Here is a 20,176-nt window from a genome sequence, read left to right as displayed (position 1 = left end):
GTATCACCAGCAAAGCACCCCCACACCATAACACCTCCTCCATGCTTTACAGTGGGAAATACACATGCGTAGATCATCTTCACCCACACTAAAAATCTCAAATTTGGACTCATCAGACCAAAGGACAAATTTCCATCGGTCTAATGTCCATTGCTCATGTTTCTTGGTCCAAGCAAGTCTCTTCTTATTGGTGTCCTTTTAGTAGTGGTTTCTTTGCAATAATTTGACCATGAAGGCCTGATTCACACAGTCTCCTCTGAACAGTTGATGTTGAGATGTGTCTGTTACTTGAACTCTGTGAAGCATTTATTTGGGCTGCAATTTCTGAGGCTGGTAACTCTAATGAACTTATGTTCTGCAGCAGAGGTAACTCTGGGTCTTCCATTCCTGTGCCGGTCCTCATGAGAGCCAGTTTCATCATTGTGGTTGATGGTTTTTGCGACTGCACTTGAAGAAACTTTCAAAGTTCTTGAAATTTTCTGTATTGATTGACCATGTCTTAAAGTTATGGACTGTCGTTTCTTGTTGCTTATTTGAGTTGTTCTTGCCATAATATGGACTTGGTCTTTTACCAAATAGCCCTATCTTCTGTATACCCACCCCCCACCTTGTCACAATACAACTGATTTGCTCAAACACATTAAGAAGGAAAGAAATTCCACAAATTAGCTTTTAAGAAGGCACACCTGTTAATTGAATTGCATTCCAGGCGACTACCTCATGAAGCTGGTTAAGAATGCGCAAAGCTGTCATCAAGGCAAAGGGTGGCTATTTGAAAAATCTCAAATATAAAATATATTTTGATTTGTTTAACACTTTTGGTTACTACATGATTCCATATATGTTATTTCATAGTTTAAATGTCTTCACTATTATTCTACAATATAGAAAATGGTAAAAAAAAATGGAAAAACCCTTGAATGAGTAGGTGTCCTAAAAATGTTGATTGGTAGTGTACATTATTTACTAAACATTTGCAAAGTCCCCAAGCAATTTTTAGAGACTACCTGTTGAGTTAAAGCAACAGTCCAGTGATGAGGCACATTGAATAAAGTTGGCAAATTAGAGATATGAACAATATTGATGTGGACAGTGATATTGAATGAAACACTTAAAACGGATTACCGGTACATTTCCTCCCCTAGATCCCGCCCAGCCCTTTTATAGCGTGTGACGTCAGCGTGACTGGCCAGTCATCGACAAGAACACAGAAGCTCATCTGTTGGGAAGTCGGGAGGAGAACGAACTGTAAAAACCGGAGCCAAGTAGAGACTGCTATTAAGCCCCCTTATAAGTCAACCGTCCATAGGAGAAAGGGACCGCAACTTGTTTAACGTCATTTCTTTTTCTCTTTAAAAAGAAGTAGCTAACGGTAGCTCAGTTAGCTATATTTAAGGGACACTATTTGGTCTCGCTTCACAAATAAGGATAAGACAGGTTGCTGCTGGCTGGCTTTCTCAAGTAGCTTTTCCCTCGGCTAACCTGCTAACGTTAGTTTGCGAGAAGAAAAGGAGGCAAGAAAATGGAGTTGGACGATGGAGTTCTCTACCAGGACGACTCTGGTAGTTCGGCGATGATGTCCGAACGGGTGTCGGGTCTGGCGAGTTCCATTTACCGGGAGTTTGAACGGTTGATCGGTCAGTACGACGAGGACGTTGTGAAAGAACTCATGCCGCTCGTCGTCGCGGTGTTGGAGAACTTGGACGCGGTGTTCGCGGAGAACCAGGAGCACGAAGTCGAGTTGGAGCTCCTAAAAGAAGACAACGAACAACTTGTTACCCAGTATGAACGGGAGAAATCGCTCAGAAAATCTGCAGAAGAGGTGGGTTTGAGTCTTCGACTGTCAAAGAAAGGGGGAGAGAAAGACAACTTTCGCAGACAGACCACGAAACTGATCGAAAAACTGCTTGCTACTGCTAGGCCACTCAAGCTAGCTTTGACAGTTCAAGCGCAAGTAATGTTCAACAACAAGCACAGACTGTACCCAATACTGTAGCTACTATTCCCATGAGGTCAATTTGCACATAGCAGGGCCTGTTGCCTGTGAGAACTTGCAAACAGTTATGTATGGACTAGATTGCTTGCTAGCTTTAAACCCCGAAAGTCAATGTTGGTAAGAACGCTATAAAGCTACAGCGTTCTGAAGCTAGCAGGATATGTCATCTGGTTGCAACAGCTGATGACAAGGTTACATATTACTCATTTGACACTGTTGCTAATATTGTGGCTGGTGACACTAAAGTAATTTGCTTCATGGGTGGATTTGTATGCACTTTTTTGTTGTTGTAGACTAACTTGCTTAATTTCATGCCCGTTGTCCAAACTGGATGCCAACTCCTGCAGCCATGCATTAATCAGCATACAAATGGAGCTACACCCAAAGGGAATTATGCTGACAGTATATTCCAAACCTGTCAGTGTTTCTCAAATAATGGGTCAGGACCCAGTGGTGGGTCGCGGCTGACTCCTTTTAGGTCACTGCTCTAGATAGTTTGAACCTTTGCCATACAGCTTTCTGGCTAAAAACATTTGTCTGGTTGACTTGGTAGAGTCAGATCGACCATAAGAGCAGTTGCCAAATGAGATTTGGCCATCCCATCCAAACCCCAAATCCAAAACAGGAGTGTCATTGGAAGTTTGAGCGCCACCTTGTCTCTTTTCTCTCTCTCCTGTTTGTTTGTTCTGCCACCACACACTGCGGTCACTCCAGACAATGAGACTACTCTCTTTCTGTCCCTCTTTCATTCCCTCTCTCTCGCTCCCCCATCCCCCTGCCTTTCACCCACTAGGCCAGGGGTACTCAACTATTTGAGAAGGTCCAGTGACATAATTTTCCTAGGTGGCAAAAGTCCGGATGGATTTCATCCGTTATTGGCGCTGTGTTACGACGTAGTAACAAACAGTCATCTACGACTTAGCAAACATGTTGTTATATAAAATGTACATAAATGAGACTAAGTATTTGAATTAATTACTTTATTTTGAATGTAAACACGTGCAACATTGCTGAAGAACAAAGGTCGATGCATAATTGTCTATGCAAAAAGTGCAATGGTTCACAGTGGACATGGGCATTGAATAAAAAAATATATAAATTAAATAAAGTGCATGTTTTCTGGAGAACAAAGGAGAGAAAATAGTAATCTGAATGCACAGAATGTCACTGTGGGCCATGCAATATTCATGTGTGTCACTCTGGGCCTTGCCCTTGCATCAATGAGAGAAATTACACTTTGTCTCCTGCCAATACTTTGAACTTTGCCACAAATGGTGTGAAAGCAACTCTGAGACACTGGTGCAGGTGTTCATTGGTGAGCCTGGTGCGGTATTTGTTTTTAAAAAAAAGTTAGGCACAGCGGTCTAAGGCCCTGCATCTCAGTGCTAGAGGTGTCACTACAGACCCTGGTTTGATTCCAGGCTGTATCACAACTGGCCGTGATTGGGAGTTCCATAGGGCAGCGCACAATTGGCCCTGCGTCGTTAGGGCTTGGCCGGGTTAGGCCGTCATTCTAAATAAGAATTTGTTCTTAACTGACTTGCGTAGTTAAATCAAAACAATTGTGGAGAAGGCTGATTCACAGCTGTATGTGGAGCCAAACATGGTCAGGATGTATAGTGCCAGTTTCTTGAGAACAGGGATATCGGCTGCAGGCACCATCATTTCCCAGAAAGTGACAGGGTCACAATCACCAGCCTACTCCTTCAAAGACACATTTTCTTGCAGCTTTATCAACTCCATTTGCGGTGATGCAGCATCTACCCATCTGAAGATCTGTTTTTGTTTCTTCTGACAACTTTGTCACATTTGTGACCGATAAAGGGTTCTGGGGATGAGCAGCAGCAGCAGCTCTCATCCAACAGTGATGTCATCAAAGCGAGCCATCAGCTTCTGGATGAAATCAACATGGTTGGGAACGTCTTTGTCTCCCTGCATTTATACGAGAAGATTGGGAAGTGAACAAATTTTCCCTAGAGATCATTCTTGAAAAGCTCAAACTTCTTCTGGAAAGCCCGGACTGCTGTTATCATATCACACACGGTGTTGTCCCGTCCCTGCAGCTTAACATTCATTTGATTAAGGTGTGATGTAATGTCTGTCAAAAATGCAACTGTTTTCGTCTTCTCCTCATCTCCCAAAAACTGAGTTGCCTTGTCACTCTTTTGCTCTGATGAGAAAGCTTTGAGTCCCTCCCGAATGGCCCAAAAGCATTCCAAAACCCTGCCTTTGCTGAGCCATTTGACATTGTTGTGCAGTAGTAAGTCATCAACTGGCATTGGCCTCTCAGAATGCCTCGTACCAGGCAGTTTGGTAGGGATGCTGTTGCTCTCAAAAAGTTGATCAGTTTCATCATCGTTGTTATGACTTCAGAATACTCTTTTTCCCAGACTGGCACACAGGACAGATTGATGGATAATACACTGTTATATCAGGTCAGGGTGGTCGTCTTTCAAACGTGCAACCAGTCCTCTTCCTATCATGGCTGGAGCTCCATCTGTGGTGATGGATACTACTGACTTCAGATCTATCCCCCTTTTTTTGTCAGCATCCCTTTGATGGCCTCATGGATATCCTCTCCCCATGTGTGTGCTTCTAGATTTGTTAAGCCCAACAGCTCCTCACAGAATTCCTTCTTTGTTTTGTTATAACATCTGACAAACACCAGAAGCTGGTTATTGTCAGTGTTATCTGTTCGTCCACAGCTAATGAAATGCATGCTGAATTTCTCAATGGCCTGAAAGTTGTGAAGTTAAATCTTCAGCTAATATTTCACTTCTCCTCATTGCTGTGGGATCTGTTTGCTCTTTTCCCAGAGCTCATCTTTTTGTTTACCTTCAAGCAAGGTGTCAGCACCTTCACAAATGAATTCTTTTACCATCTCAGCGTCTGAAAATGTTTTCCCAAAACCCAAGCTATCCTCAGTGAACACTCATTGCACATTGTTGGGCTGTCAGGGAATTGACAAGGACTTTGGTGGACCTCTCATATTGGAATTTGAGTAGGTTATTCTTGTTTGTTCTCACCTCCGTGTTCAGGGGATACGTCTGATCCAAATGACTATGCCTGCTGTCATAATGGTGCTTATTAACATTGGCACTTTTCATGAGGGCTGCGGACTCAGTCAAATCTTTGTTTCTTTCTGCTTGCTTTTCCCAAGCTTCTACAGAGGATATTTGGATTGATGTGATTGGGTAAGACGTGGCCTCTTGTATTTGCATATAACCACACGTTTGGTTTAGACGTGGCACTAGTAAAGGTGGGCGTTGCTTCGAGAGAGAGAGAGAGGTTGCCGAGTTAGAGGCCGCAGCGCCCGGTTGATTTAAAAAGAAAAAATATTTTTATTTATTTTTATAAAGCTGTCCAAAAATAATTTCTATACTTTTTTTATATAACAAAATGGGATGTCCGGTCTGTATTGACCCGTGTTCCGCCCGTGCAGTTTGGCTGCACTAGGTTATCTGCATGTCTGTCTCTCTCTCTCTGTCTCATCACACTGTTCTAGTGCTGTTGTGATTCACCCCCCCCCCCCCCCATCCCATGTCGTTACTCCCATAACTGCCAAAGTGAAAGCTCCTATCCTCTCCTGAAGATGGGTTAACAGGTCAAGTGATCCTTTGTTAGCAGCAGCAGTGCTGTAGGCTTGTCCTGCATCTGTGTTTTTAAGCTGTACTTGAGCCATGTTTAGCTTTCTCTCAGCCTGCCGGAGAGTTCTGTATATGAACACGGCTTAGGAGACCTCTGTTGTAGTGTTGGTTATGGCTTGTGTATGTGTGTGTCAGGTTCTCTGCCCTTTCAACTTCCTTCACATCAGCGAGGTGTGCATTTAAAAAAAAAATGTATTCGTGTTAACTAGGACATTATAACACCACTTAGACAACAATTGAAGGTCACAGTGGTAATGTTACGAATCTGTGACTGATCCTTCACTTTGTCCTGTCAAAGGGCATTGCTAGCGCTAACTGCTTTCCTTGCCACCAAAATGAGAGCTTATGTAGTACATTGAGTACAAGGCCTAGTTTTGATTCAACATGTCATGATTTGAAAAGTAGGGTGGGGCTGGGTGGGGACTGATTTAACGGGTTTGTGTCTCCCTGAAGTAATTTGCTTTACACTGCTCAGGCTTGACTTTCTCCTCAGAGCTGCAGTTCAGTGGAGTGTGGAAAGACGAGCTCAGAGTCTGGTCATAAAGCTTCATAAGTAGTTAAAGCTGCAATATGTAACTTTTTGAACGACCTGACAAAATTCACATAGAAATGTGTTATAGATCTGTCATTCTCATTGAAAACAAGTCTAAGAAGCGGTAGATCTGTTCTATGCACTATTTCTATGCTTCCCGTTATTACGTTTTTTTTTTTTGTTCACTTTTTTTTTGTACACCAGCTTCAAACAGCTGAAAATACTAGATTTTTGATTATGGAAAATATATTTCACAGCGGTTTAGATTGTGCAATGATTTTCTACAGTTCAAAAGAGTTGAGAAACCAGTCGTCCTGTGTTAGATTCTTCACCAGTGTTAGGCCTAGGTGTTTACTTTGAGGTTGAAATACAATGTATGGTTAATTGGCTTTACCCACGCCTGGCTAACTCAATGACATCAGTCATGTTGGTCATTAGGCTCTAGAAAACCATCCAATCTACATTCTCATGGCTGTAAAAACCCAAACACCTGCCTACTAGACTATAAAGAAAGACATGATGGTTCTCAGCCTGTAAACAACACTGCAGACAGGCGCCCCAAGTACTTCTTGGGATAACCCATTAAATGCTGTTGGGACTCAACTGCCAGACACAAACAGTCCTAGTAAGTCCAGTGTAACACTGGTCTCTCCCAGAGCTGAGCCCAGTGGAACTCTTCCTAGACGGACTGTGACTCTACACTATAGACAGGAAGAGGGCAGGGCCAGGCAGGAAGTTGCTGGGAAAACAAGACTTAGTGAGTTCCTCTCTGTGGCCAGGATGCTCCTCACACCCATTCCTCCTGACCCCTGACATCATAGGGTCACGGTTCAGAATGATAATGTCACAGGGTGATGTCAGAACTTAGAAGGCGACGTCAGAGAGTCGTGTCATACCTGCCAACGTCAGTCAGGCTCTAACCAAAAAGCCCCTGTTTCTTGTGCCAGGTATCTGTTATCAAACAGCATTTATCAGGAGCAATTTAAAAGCGTAAAAGCATGTCATTAAATTGGGGCTGGAAAATGGAGGTCGGGGGCGTTTATCTAAAGTGCACGGTTCAAGAGTCAACTGGAATAGGCTACATCCCCAGTTCTTGTCCCAGAAAACAAAACGCGAAGCGGATGTTGATTTATTTCACAAGTTATAGCACACAATATTTTACATACAGCAGGTTTTTAAAGGAACAAAGAGTACGGTCTGCTTCGTGTTTTCATTTTTGCCAAGGAAAAAATATTGCGATACTGGTATAGTCACAGCCCCCTATTGAACCTGGTTCATTATTTTAAATCAAGACCGAACCTGTTAGCCCCACAATTGTTAGCCCCACAATTAGAGGCCTTTTAAGCATAGTTGACACACACACACTGACCAAAAAGTTATTTTGTTGGCATTTATGTATGTCCCCATTACCAGTAAAACATAATCAAAACCTGTTTCTTTCACTTACTTGCTGTGCTGTTTCATTGTTCAGTCGTTTCATTCTCAACCAGGTTTTCATCATACATGTCGAGCAGTGACGTTTCCGCTCTGTCTCGCCTTTTCTGTCGTGGGTCCTCTTTCTCGCTGTGCACTGTCGCAGTGTCCGTTTCCATCTTGTCCAGCTGTGTCTGTGACATTTCATGTGAACCCCGTTTCTTGTCTGCATCGAAGTAGCGGTCCTTGTACCTAGCATCGAGCATGGTGGCGACACAGTAAAGAGGCTCAGAGGGAATGCCGCTGAATCGCTTGTTCACAGCCTCTAGTAGAGTACTTTTGCAAGTTTTAACCCCACGGTCTGTCTGCAGTTTTGTTGATCAGGCGTTTCAATGCCATGACAGAGGGTATCACGTCTGCTGCAGGCACAGTTGATGAGCTTATTTCTACAGTCAGTTGTTCAAACGGAGCTAGGAATATGTGCTCATGTTTTCAGTGAGAGTCCACTGATTTGTAGTGATTGTTGCAGGTAACTCGTCGGTTGCGTACATGCCAAGCACTCGTTTTTGTTCCAGCAGGCTCTCCATCATGTAAAAAAGTACTGTTCCATCTGGTGGAAACATCTAGCCTTTTCATTTTCACTCCAAGCTGCTCCTGTATTGCTTGAAAGTGGCTGTATGCTAGCTGTGAGTTTCAAATGACCCACTATCTTTCTACCTGTTGCCACTGTGTCAGATATGCTGCGTTGGGTCAAAACACCTTAGTTCACAGCCAGTTGCAGCGTGTGTGCCATGCATGGCAAACTGGCGACTCCGCATTCTTCCAAAGCCTTTGTCATGTTCCGTGGATTATCACGTAGCACAGCGTGTACTTTGTTCTTGGGGATTTTCCAAGTTTCAAACATGTTCTCAAATGCCATTGAAGTGGCAGCAGGCGGTATGACAACCAGCACATTCTTGAGCATGCAATACATCTTTCCTCAGTACGAAATCCTCGTCGACCCACTGTGTTGTCAGACTCAGCATGCTCATGGGGCTGACATCGCTGGTCCTAATGTCAGTCGTGAAGCTAATAGCAGTGACGCCCATCGCAAGTAGCTCATGGATGTGCGTTTCAACAATACTGTGTAACTCCGGTAGGGCAACATCTGAAAAATAGCACCTACTCGGTAGTGTGTGCCGGGGCTCGAGGTGCTCGACCAGTCGGCAAAAGCCAACAACATCCACGACAGAGAATGGTTGATTGTCAAGGGCCATGAATTCCATTACCTTGGCGTTAATGGATTTTGCCTTTTGAGTTGTCTCGCTGAAATGGTCTTACTCTTTCAAATGACTGCTCGACTTGAACTTGTTTAGTTGTTGGAAGTGTGAGCTTAGTTTTAGTCGCTGAACGTCTGGGGGTGATGAACTTTCAAATGAGTAATTAGGTTTGTGGTATTGAAAGATTTCACTTTCTCCCCTCTGGAAATAATAGCAGCACAAACGTTGCATATGGCCTTTTTTGTTATCTTCCTTTGAAACATCAAAATAGATCCACACAGCAGACATTGTGGGCCATATTTTTAGCTAATATCATCTGATTCCGATATATCGTGCATCCCTAATAAACAGTAACAGCAGCGTATGTGATGAGTCAAAAGACTTTGTGCATTGACCCTTTTTGCACTTAGTCCGGGTAGCTGGTAGTTAACTGTTTAACTAACTATTTAGCAGTCTTATGGCTTGGGGGTAGAAGCTGTTCAGGATCCTGTTGGTTCCAGACTTCAGGCTTGTTGCACTGGTACCGCTTGCCCTGCAGTAGCAGAGCGAACAGTCTGATTTGGGTGGCTCAAGTCTTTGACGATTTTTAGGGCCTTCCTCTGACACCACCTGGCACAGAGGTCCTGGATGGCACAGAGATCGGCCCCAGTGACGTACTGGGCTGCACGTATTAATGTCTGCAGCGCCTTGCAGTTGGCTGCCAAGCATTTGCCATACCAAGCGGTGATGCAGGCAGTCAACATGCTCTCAATGGTGCAGCTGTAGAACTTTTTGAGGATCTGCGGGCCATTGGAAAATCTTTTCAGCCTCCTGAGTGAGAAGAGGCATTGTCGTACCCTCTTCACGATTGTGTTTGTGTGTGTGGACTATGATAATTCCTTAGTGATGTGGATACTGAGGAACTTGAAGCTCTCGACCCGCTCCACTACAGCCCTGTTGATGGGGGTGTGCTCGGCCCTCCATTTCCTGTAGTCCAGGATCAGCTCCTTTGTCTTGTGGACGTTAAGGGAGAGGTTGTTGTCCTGGCACTACACTCCCAGGTCTCTGACCTCCTCCCTATAGGCTGTCTCATCGTTGTCTGTGATCAGGCCTACCACCTTTGTGTCATCTGCAAACATAATGATAGTGTTGGAGTCGTGCACAGCCATGCAGTCGTGAGTGAACAGGGATTTGTGATTTGAAGAGACACACAAACTTTTCTGCCTTTCTCTGGTTGAATACCCCCCCATTGTTTTTACACTGCTGCTACTTTCTGTTTTATCTATGCATAGTCACTTTACCAATTACCTTGATTAACCTGTACCCCCGCACATTCACTTGGTACTGGTACCCCCTGTATATAGCCTCGTAAATGTATTGTTACTTTTTGATTGATTACATTTTTTAAAACTTTAGTTGTATTTATTTATTGAACCGCATTGTTGGTTAAGGGCTTGTAAGTAAGCTTTTCACGGTAAAGTCTACATCTGTTGTATTCGGCCCGTGACAAATAACATTTGATTTGAAATCTAACCCTGACTGACAACCTTACAATCTTGCTTACCACACATGCATGGCCCTTTTTAGTGACCAGTATGTGATATCTGATCTTGGCCAATCAATCTCCTACCCTTTTTGTCAGAACCATCTTGCTATCCCAGCTGCCCAGTTATACCCAGGCGAGACCCAAAGAAGACGCAGTGCACTTAATAAAACTCCCTGTCAATAGAATGTTCATACACTGGGGCACTGTGTCTGTGTGAAGGGACAAAGGGAGCATTATGCGTGTTCAGGAGGAGAGGAGAGAGGGAAGAGAAGAGGCAGATAGCACACCAGAGAAAGAGTTCTACGCGTTATCATATGAACACCCAACTATGGGTCATATGATCATCAGCACGGAGAAAGTGTGTGTGTGTGTGTGTGTCAATAGAAGGCAGTTAGGTTCTAGGTAGGGATGTTAGGCAGCATGCTTTTATGATAGTCATTTCTGTGTGTGATTTGCAGCCTTGTGTTTAGTGCTGTTGACAGATGAAGTCCCAATACCCCCTTCCTCCTCTCCCAGCCCCCTTGTTCAGTCCAGGCTTCATGTAGCTTAATGCTCTTATTAGATTTACTGTGAAGTCTGTGCCTTTACTGCCTTTCAGACCCTTTCTCATACCTTCCCACGTTCCCTCATAGTTTTTTTTTATCCCTCTCTCTCTCTCTCGCTCGCTAGGCTTATGCTTTCATAACCATTTCAACAGGGCCTTGACTACGCCTACAGCCAAAACGTTTAGCTTTATATCAGTGTAGGCAATTAAGCAAGTCACACAGACATTCTCCGAGCGCCTTTGGCCTAGCTTACATCTGCTCTTTGACACACAGAAAGTGGCGTTCATGTAGAGAAGAGCCTATTCGTTCCAGTAGGCCTCCGGCGGAGCAAGGGTCTCGGGTGATAGTCTCCACCAGCAGATGACTGCTCATCCCAGCCGACGGGCTGGCTGAGCGCCATGATCACAAGACTCACGACTGTTTTACGTGTGTCGGGCTAATGAGCGCAAACTTTAGTTCCAGCCTAGTGTTATAACACAAGATTCAACTCAGTCTAGTGTCAGGTGTGTTAGTGCCGGGCTAGGATGAAAGCCTGCAACACTGCTCTAACAGGTCTCTATTAACAGTCACCGGCTGGTTCAGCTCTTACTGTATGTTTCTAATAAGCTAGGTGATGTGTGTTTCTCTCTCATTCCCATGGAAAATTGTTGTGAGTTTTGATCTGAAAGAAGTTACTGAGATCTAACGGACAACAATAAGACTCGCTGCCTGACACTGATATGTCGGTACAACGCATAAACACACTCAAAAGCTGTGGGTGTGTGCACATGTGCGCCAAGGGGTTAGCGCTCCGCACCTGTTGTCTGACACCCAGTGAATGAAACTGAAGACGGACTTACTCGTCATGATGATCTCAGATCTGATACACACGCTCAATGGAGCTGCAGAAAGCCACACAGGCAGACGGGTGGGTTTTGTCCCATTGATCTCAGTCCATATTTATGAGTTAGCAAGACCTTAGAGCTGTCCCTAGAGTCTCTCCCCATTAATCTCTTCTCTCGCTCTTTCACTGTGTAGTAGTGAGTGACACTAAGGATCACAGGAAGTGGTGACAGGAGGAATCTCACATGAACATCATGCATACAGCTCACCCTCCTGTCTGTTGGCTAGAGGTCAATGATCTTTCTTACAAGTACTTAAAGGTCCAATGCAGCTCTTTTAATCTCGATATCAAATCATTTCTGGGTAACAAGTACCTTACTGTGACCATTTTCAATTAAAATGGTCAAAAATCAAGCAAGAATTTTTCTAGGACTGTCAGTGGTGAGGTGAAAACTAGCTCGTATTGGGAGAGATGTTTGGAACGCTTTCTTATTGGTCTATTAACTAATTTACCACCTGGTGATGTCACCAGGCAGACCGAAACACCATCCTACCAAAACAGGCTGAAATTTCAGGCGGTATTTTCAAACAAGTTCTTACACGAAAAGGACATTATCATAATTTTACAATTTCACAGTATTATTCCAACCTCATGGTGTGGAAATATACAAGTAACTGCCTAAATAAAGACAAGAGCAACATAATGTACTACGTAAAAAAGTTTGGGGTTACTTTGAAATGTCCTTGTTTTTGAAAGAAAAGCAAAAAAAATTCGTCCATTAAAATAACATCAAATTGATCAGAAAGTGTAGACATTGATACTGTTGTAAATGACTATTGTAGCTGGAAACGGCATATTTTTTTATGGAATATCTACATAGGCGTACAGAGGCCCATTATCAGCAACCATCACTCCTGTGTTCCAATGGCACGTTGTGTTAGCTATCCAAGTTTATCATTTTAAAAGGCTAATTGATCATTAGAAAACCCTTTTTCAATTATGTTAACACAGCTGAAAACTGTTCTGATTTAAAGAAGCAATAAAACTGGCCTTCTTTAGACTGGTTGAGTATCTGGAGCATCAGCATTTGGGGGTTTGATTACAGGTTCAAAATGACCAGAAACAAAGACCTTTCTTCTGAAACTCGTCAGTCTATTCTTGTTCTGAGAAATGAAGGCTATTCCATGCGAGAAATTGCAAGAAACTGAAGATCTCGTACAACGCCGTGTACTACTCCCTTCACAGAACAGCGCAAACTGGCTCTAACCAGAATAGAAAGAGGAGTGGGAGGCCCCGGTGCACAACTGAGCAAGAGGACAAGTACATTAGTGTGTCTAGTTTGAGAAACAGATGCCTCACAAGTCCTCAAATGGCAGCTTCATTAAATAGTACCCGCAAAACACCAGTTTCAACATCAACAGTGAAGAGGCAACTCCGGGATGCTGGCCTTCTAGGCAGAGTTACTCTGTCTCGTGTCTGTGTTCTTTAATTTTTATTGGCCATTCTGAGATATGGCTTTTTCTTTTCAACTCTGCCTAGAAGGCCAGCATCCCGGCGTTTGTCACAGTCCAAAGTTTGGACACCTACTCATTCCAGGGTTTTTCTTTATTTTTACAATTTTTTACATTGTAGAATAATATTTAAGACACACACTATGAAATAGCATATGGAATCATGTAGTATCCAAAAAAAGTGTTAAACAAATATATTTAATATATTTAATATTTCTGATTCTTCAAAGTAGCCACCTTTTTGCCTTGACAGCTTTGCACACTCTTGGCATTCTCTAAACCAGCTTCATGAGGAATGCTTTTGCAACAGTCTTGAAGGAGTTCCCACATATGCTCAGCACTTGTTGGCTGCTTATCCTTCACTCTGCCGTCCAACTCATCCCAAACCATCTCAATTGGGTTGAGGTTGGGTGATTGTGGAGGCCAGGTCATCTGATGCAGCACTCCATCACTCTACTTCTTGGTCAAATAGCACTTACACAGCCTGGAGGTGTGTTTTGGGTCATTGTCCTGTTGAAAAACAGATGGTGGTCCCGCTAAACCCAAACCAGATGGGATGGCGTAAGCAGAGCGAAACTACAGTCCATCATTACTTAGACATGAAGGTCAGTCAATACGGAAAATTTCAAGAACTTTGAAAGTTTCTTCAAGTGCAGTCGCTAAAACCATCATGTGCTATGATGAAACTCTCATGAGGACCGCCACAGGAAAGAAAGACCCAGACTTACCACTGTTGCAGAGGATAATTTAATTACTTACCAGCCTCAGAAATCAGCAATTAACTGCACCTCAGATTGTACCTCACAGAGTTCAAGTAACAGACACATCTCAACATCAACTGTTCAGAGGAGACTGCGTGAATCAGGCCTTCATGTTCAAATTTCTGCAAAGAAACCACTACTAAAGGACACCAATAAGAAGACACTTGCTTGGGCCAAGAAACACGAGCAATGGACATTAGACCAGTGGAAATCTGTCTTTTGATCTGTTGAGTCCAAATTTCCGATATTTTTTTTTTTTTTTTTTTTTTTTTGGTTCTAACCGCCGTGTCTTTGTGAGATGCAGAGTAGGTGAACGGATGATCTCTGCATGTGTGGTTCCCACCGTGAAGCATGGAGGAGGAGGTGTGACGGTGTAGGGGTGCTTTGCTGGTGACACTGTCAGTGATTTATTTAGAATTCAAGGCACACTTAACCAGCATGGTTACCACCGCATTCTGCAGCGACACGCCATCCCATCTGGGTTGCGCTTAGTGGGACTATCATCTGGTTTTGTTGATGGTTGTGGAAAATGTTGTCTCAGGAGCCGTTCCAGAATCTCCCATAAGTGTTGAATTGGGTTGAGATCTGGTGACTGAGACGGCCATGCCATATGGTTTACACCGTTTTCATTCTCATCAAACCATTCAGTGTCCACTTGTGCCCTGTGGATGGTGGGGCATTGTCATCTCATGGGGCCATGGTAGACAAAATAATGGCCTGCCCAGTATTTTTATATATGACCCTACGCATGATGGGATGTGATTTGCTTAATTAGCTAAGGAACCACACCTGTGTGGAAGCACCTGCTTTCAATATACTTTGTATCCCTCATTTACTCAAGTGTTTCCATTTATTTTGGCAGTTACCTGTACATGAAACACAGGATAATCACGTTTTTTGACAGCACTGGGCCTTTAACGCACACAGAGACATGCCGTTGTGTTATTCAGTGTTTTAATATCTTTCTGTTTCTGTCTCCGTAGAGGTACATGGTGTTTGAGGACAGTCAGGAGACGGAGAAGAAGGACCTTCAGAGTCGACTGGTCATGCTGGAGTCACAAACACGTCAAATGGAGCTCAAGACCAGGAACTACTCGGACCAGAGTGAGTCAGTCATTATGGCTTCTAGGACTGGAGGGGTGAACCCTAGTGGAAGGAATACTGAGAAAGGCATTACAAGTGAAGGGCTCAGGAAGGTGCGCATCACTTGGGGCTGGAAGACCAATATATTTACTGGGTTATACTGGTATCTGCAGGCCATAGAAACAAACAACCCACACGATGCTACCAAACACACCCTCACGAACCGTGGGAAGGTCATTACATAAGGAATAAACTCAAAAGGTGACCGTTTGGAGGTGTCTATGTAAGTGCAGTCTAAGGGAGTCTTGAATGGAGATTAAAATTTTGCAATCCTTGCATCACACCTCAAACTCAGTTTATTCTGATCTGCTGAGTTGGTGTTTGACTGTGAACCATCAGGACTCTGATTGGTTTAAGTAGCTACTTTATGAGTGTCTGCCAGCCGACCCTGACTGAGTACACGCATCCATCACCTGACTTGATATTCACTAGTGCTCACAGCCAAGTCCACAGTTCTTGTTCTTTCCTATTCAGTTTTTCTCTCTTCCACTGTCACTACATCTTTTTTTTTCAGTTCTTTCCTGCTTGAACAGTTTTCACTCTCGGTCTTCTCTCTCCTTAAACTAGATAGGGAGAGGCAGAGCAGTAATGCCCTTGTTGAGTCATTTAGATGTGAAATCTAGGCTAGCTCATAGTCCAGATTGCTCAGCAGGTGTGTGTAGACTGTAGCTGATGAACTGAACAGTTATAATAGACTGCAAGCCGTAAACATACAGTACTTACCAATACACACGTTTTACTATCCTTGTGGGGACCTAAAATTGATTTCCATTCACAATCCTATTTTCCCTAAGCTAAAAATAACATTTGTCCTCATGAGGACCGGGGAAGTGTCCCCGAGGGAGATTTTTTATTTTTTTAGCATAGTACCCATGAGGATAGTAATAAAAGCCCACACAAACACCAGGTGGTTTCCTAAAGGGTTATTTCAGTCTGTACATTCTCTAGTTGGTTCCTCATTGTTTACTGATTAGTCATTAGTTATGGTAACAAATAGCCAGCTGAGCTAATTCCTAGGCATTCTCTAAACCACCTACGACGGTCTGAGTTAAAAGCCTGACCTAACAAGTCTCTTTTCTGTTGTTCTGAATCAAATCCCTGTCGTATGTCTCATTCTACTAAAAGCCAAATCCAAAAATCCAATGACAACAGTCTGGTGTTGTTAGCCAGGCTACCATGGAGATATGTGGAGGTAGCAGATTATATTAGATAACTGTGTTGGCAGTTAGTGACATTAACTCCTGATGCTGTGTTGGGAGGGTCATTGTCAATGAGCAGATGGTATGCCTGCTTGGGTTAGTGTCTCAGTCTCTCACACACTGCCTTTGTGAGAGGATATTGTTAGGCTGGGCAATCATCTGCGCGTACATACAGAATGTTGTCAGGGTGTTTTCACTAGGAACAGTCCATGCCAGCCAAGTTGCCAACAAAGTGGAATAAGTAACAAGGCTCAAGACCTATCCTTTACTCAAATAGAGTGGATCCTAAAGTCTGTTTCTAGTGTGTTTGGGTTCCTGCTTGTGCTTTTTAATCTTAAAGTTTAAACATGGCTTCCGTGTGTGTGTGTGTGTGTGTGTGTGTGTGTGTGTGTGTGTGTGTGTGTGTGTGTGTGTGTGTGTGTGTGTGTGTGTGTGTGTGTGTGTGTGTGTGTGTGTGTGTGTGTGTGTGTGTGTGATGACTGGACAAAATGGCTTAGAATTCCTAATGTTTTCCATAGGATTATGGTTACTCAGTGACCCAAAATATTTGAGTGTTTGAGCCAGCCAGTGTATTTTACTAGTGTGCTAATGACACCTGGTGGTCATGCGTTGCTACTACAACTGACAGCAGTTTAAAACCGTACCTGGTTTCTCATCTGATGCCTCGGCCATGTGCAGTTCGAAAACGTTGAATGTTGTGGATAGAAATACCATGACTAGAGGTTTTTTTTTTTTTTTTTTTTTTGTTTTTTTTGAACCTTTATTTAACCAGGAAGTGCTCATTGAGATTTTAAGTCTCTTTTTTTAAGAGCGTCCTGGCCAAGATGGGCAGCACCAAGTTGTTACACAATTTCAGACAGACAACATGAAAAACTACAAGTAATCTAGTAAAAACCATAGAATTCACAAGAGTATAACAAAATCATAAAACGGCAAATTAAAAACATTGACAGGTCAGGGAATCAGCTTCAAAATCCTTCATCAGTGATTTAAAAACACCAACCGGGACAAGTTCTTCCAGTTTACAAGTATTTTGTAAGGCGTTCCAAGCCGATGGCGCAGAGTACATAAAAGCCCTTTTACCAAACTCAGTTCGGACATTTGGAACAGTTAGCAGGATGAAGTCCTGCGAACGAAGAGAGTACCCACCACATTTCTGAACAATAAAAATGCCCAAATTAAATGGTAGTAAACCCAAAATGGCTTTGTAAATAAAAGTGTACCAGTGACTGAGCCTATGAGAGACTAGAGAAGACCAGCCAACCCTGGTATATAAAAGTGCAGTGGTGCGTGAGGGTTTTGCAGTTTAAAATAAATCTCAATGCGCCATGGTAAAGGGTGTCAATTGATCTCAAATACTGAGCGGAAGCATTCATATATAAAATATCCCCATAGTCTAGTAAAGGCATAAATGTAGCTGATACTAGTCTCCTTCTGGCTTCAAAAGAAAAACAGGCCTTATTCCTAAAATAAAATCCCAACTTCAGCTTAAATTTTTTTGTAAGTTCTTGAGTATGCAATTTAAGACGCAGTCGTCAATTAAAATTCCAAGATTTTTATGAGGTTACAGTCTCAATCTCATTACCCTGACAGGTAGTAATAGGTGAAAGGTTCAAAGGTCTTTCTTGCTTTAGAAAACACCATTAGTTTAGTTGTCAGTGTTGAGGATAAGCTTCAATTGACAAGGTATGTTGAACATAGCAGTTTGCAAGTTTTGGAAAGCTTTTTTGAGAGACGAGGTACAACAATAAATAACAGTATCATCAGCATAAAAGTGAAGTTGCATATTTTTGTCAACATTTTTTATATTAAGATGGGACCAAGTACAGAGCCCTGGGGTATACCATTAGACAGACAATTTAACAGACATGAGCTCATCAAATTGAGTGCTCTGAGTTCTATCAGACAGTTAGTTAGCAAACCATGCAGCTGCATGCTCCGAAGGACCTACACTCGACAATCTCTGCCTCCAGTATAGCATGATCAACTGTATCAAAAGCCTTAGCGAGATCAATAAAAAGTGAGACACAGTGCTGTTTTTTGTCAAGGGCTTCAGTGATATCATTTAAAACCTTCATGGCTGCTGTAGTTGTGGTACGCTTCTTCCTGAAGCCCGATTTAGTACATTGATAAAATAGAGTTAGTAAATAAAAACTCTTTTAGCTGTTCACTCACAAGGGTTTCAAGTATTTTCACCAGGGGTGACAGCTTTGGGATGGACTTATAATTATTTAGGAGTTGGATCTCCCCCTTTTTAAAAGTGGTAAGACAAATACTGATTTCTAGATCTTTGGAATTTCATTACATTCCAGGGTTAGATTGAACAGATATGTACAGTGGGGGGGAAAGTATTTGATCCCCTGCTGATTTTGTACGTTTGCCCACTGACAAAGAAAGGATCAGTCTATAATTTTAATGGTAGGTTTATTTGAACAGTGAGACAATAACAACAAAAATATCCAGAAAAACGCATGTCAAAATGTTATAAATTGATTTGCATTTTAATGAGGGAAATAAGTATTTGACCCCCTCTCAATCAGAAAGATTTCTGGCTCCCAGGTGTCTTTTATACAGGTAACGAGCTGAGTTTAGTAGCACACTCTTAAAGGGAGTGCTCCTAACCCCAGCTTGTTACCTGTAAAAAAGACACCTGTCCACAGAATCAATCAGATTCCAAGCTCTCCACCATGGCCAAGACCAAAGAGCTCTCCAAGGATGTCAGGGACAAGATTGTAGACCTACACAAGGCTGGAATGGGCTACAAGACCATCGCCAAGCAGCTTGGTGAGAAGGTGACAACAGTTGGTGCGATTATTCGCAAATGGAAGAAACACAAAAGAACTGTCAATATCCCTCGGCCTGGGGCTCCATGCAAGATCTCACCTTGTGGAGTTGCAATGATCATGAGAAGGGTGAGGAATCAGCCCAGAACTACACGGGAGGATCTTGTCAATGATCTCAAGGCAGCTGGGACCATAGTCACCAAGAAAACAAATGGTAACACACTACGCCGTGAAGGACTGAAATCCTGCAGCGCCCGCAAGGTCCCCCTGCTCAAGAATACATATACAGGCCCGTCTGAAGTCTGCCAATGAACATCTGAATGATTCAGAGGACAACTGGGTGAAAGTGTTGTGGTCAGATGAGACCAAAATGGAGCTCTTTGACATCAACTCAACTCGTCGTGTTTGGAGGAGGAGGAATGCTGCCTATGACCCCAAGAACACCATCTCCACCGTCAAACATGGAGGTGGAAACATTATGCTTTGGGGGTGTTTTTCTGCTAAGGGGACAGGACAACTTCACCGCTTCAAAGGGATGATGGACGGGGACATGTACCGTCAAATCTTGGGTGAGAACCTCCTTCCCTCAGCCAGGGCATTGAAAATGGGTCGTGGATGGGTATTCCAGCATGACAATGACCCAAAACACATGGCCAAGGCAACAAAGGAGTGGCTCAAGAAGAAGCACATTAAGGTCCTGGAGTGGCCTAGCCAGTCTCCTGACCTTAATCCCATAGAAAATCTGTGGAGGGAGCTGAAGGTTCGAGTTGCCAAACATCAGCCTCGAAACCTTAATGACTTGGAGAAGATCTGCAAAGAGGAGTGGGACAAAATCCCTCCTGAGATTTGTGCAAACCTGGTGGCCAACTACAAGAAACGTCTGACCTCTGCGATTGCCAACAAGGGTTTTGCCACCACGTACTAAGTCATGTTTTGCAGAGGGGTCAAATACTTATTTCTCTCATTAAAATGCAAATCATTTTAACATTGTTGACATGTGTTTTTCTGGATTTTTTTGTTATTCTGTCTCTCTGTTCAA

At 43.1% G+C, this 20,176-nt stretch overlaps 1 protein-coding gene across 3 annotated transcripts in view; it reads left to right on the top strand.

Annotated features, from left to right (window-relative positions):
- The first annotated feature begins 1,208 nt into the window (after positions 1-1,208).
- Positions 1,209-20,176, top strand: part of LOC106589513 (C-Jun-amino-terminal kinase-interacting protein 4-like) — a 57,933-nt gene continuing 38,965 nt past the window's right edge. For all 3 annotated transcript variants that reach the window (XM_082970492.1, XM_082970491.1, XM_082970490.1), the window contains exons 1-2: positions 1,209-1,822; positions 14,996-15,116. In XM_082970492.1, the coding sequence (XP_082826618.1) occupies positions 1,523-1,822; positions 14,996-15,116 (421 nt within the window). In that variant the 5' untranslated portion in view covers positions 1,209-1,522. The remainder of the gene's footprint in view (positions 1,823-14,995; positions 15,117-20,176) is intronic.

Source organism: Salmo salar, chromosome 28 (assembly GCF_965601325.2).
Source record: "Salmo salar chromosome 28, fSalSal1, whole genome shotgun sequence".
In the NCBI taxonomy this organism is placed as follows: domain Eukaryota; kingdom Metazoa; phylum Chordata; class Actinopteri; order Salmoniformes; family Salmonidae; genus Salmo; species Salmo salar.
The sequence above is the reverse complement of the archived record's forward strand: the minus strand, read 5'-3'. Positions and strand labels throughout refer to the sequence as shown.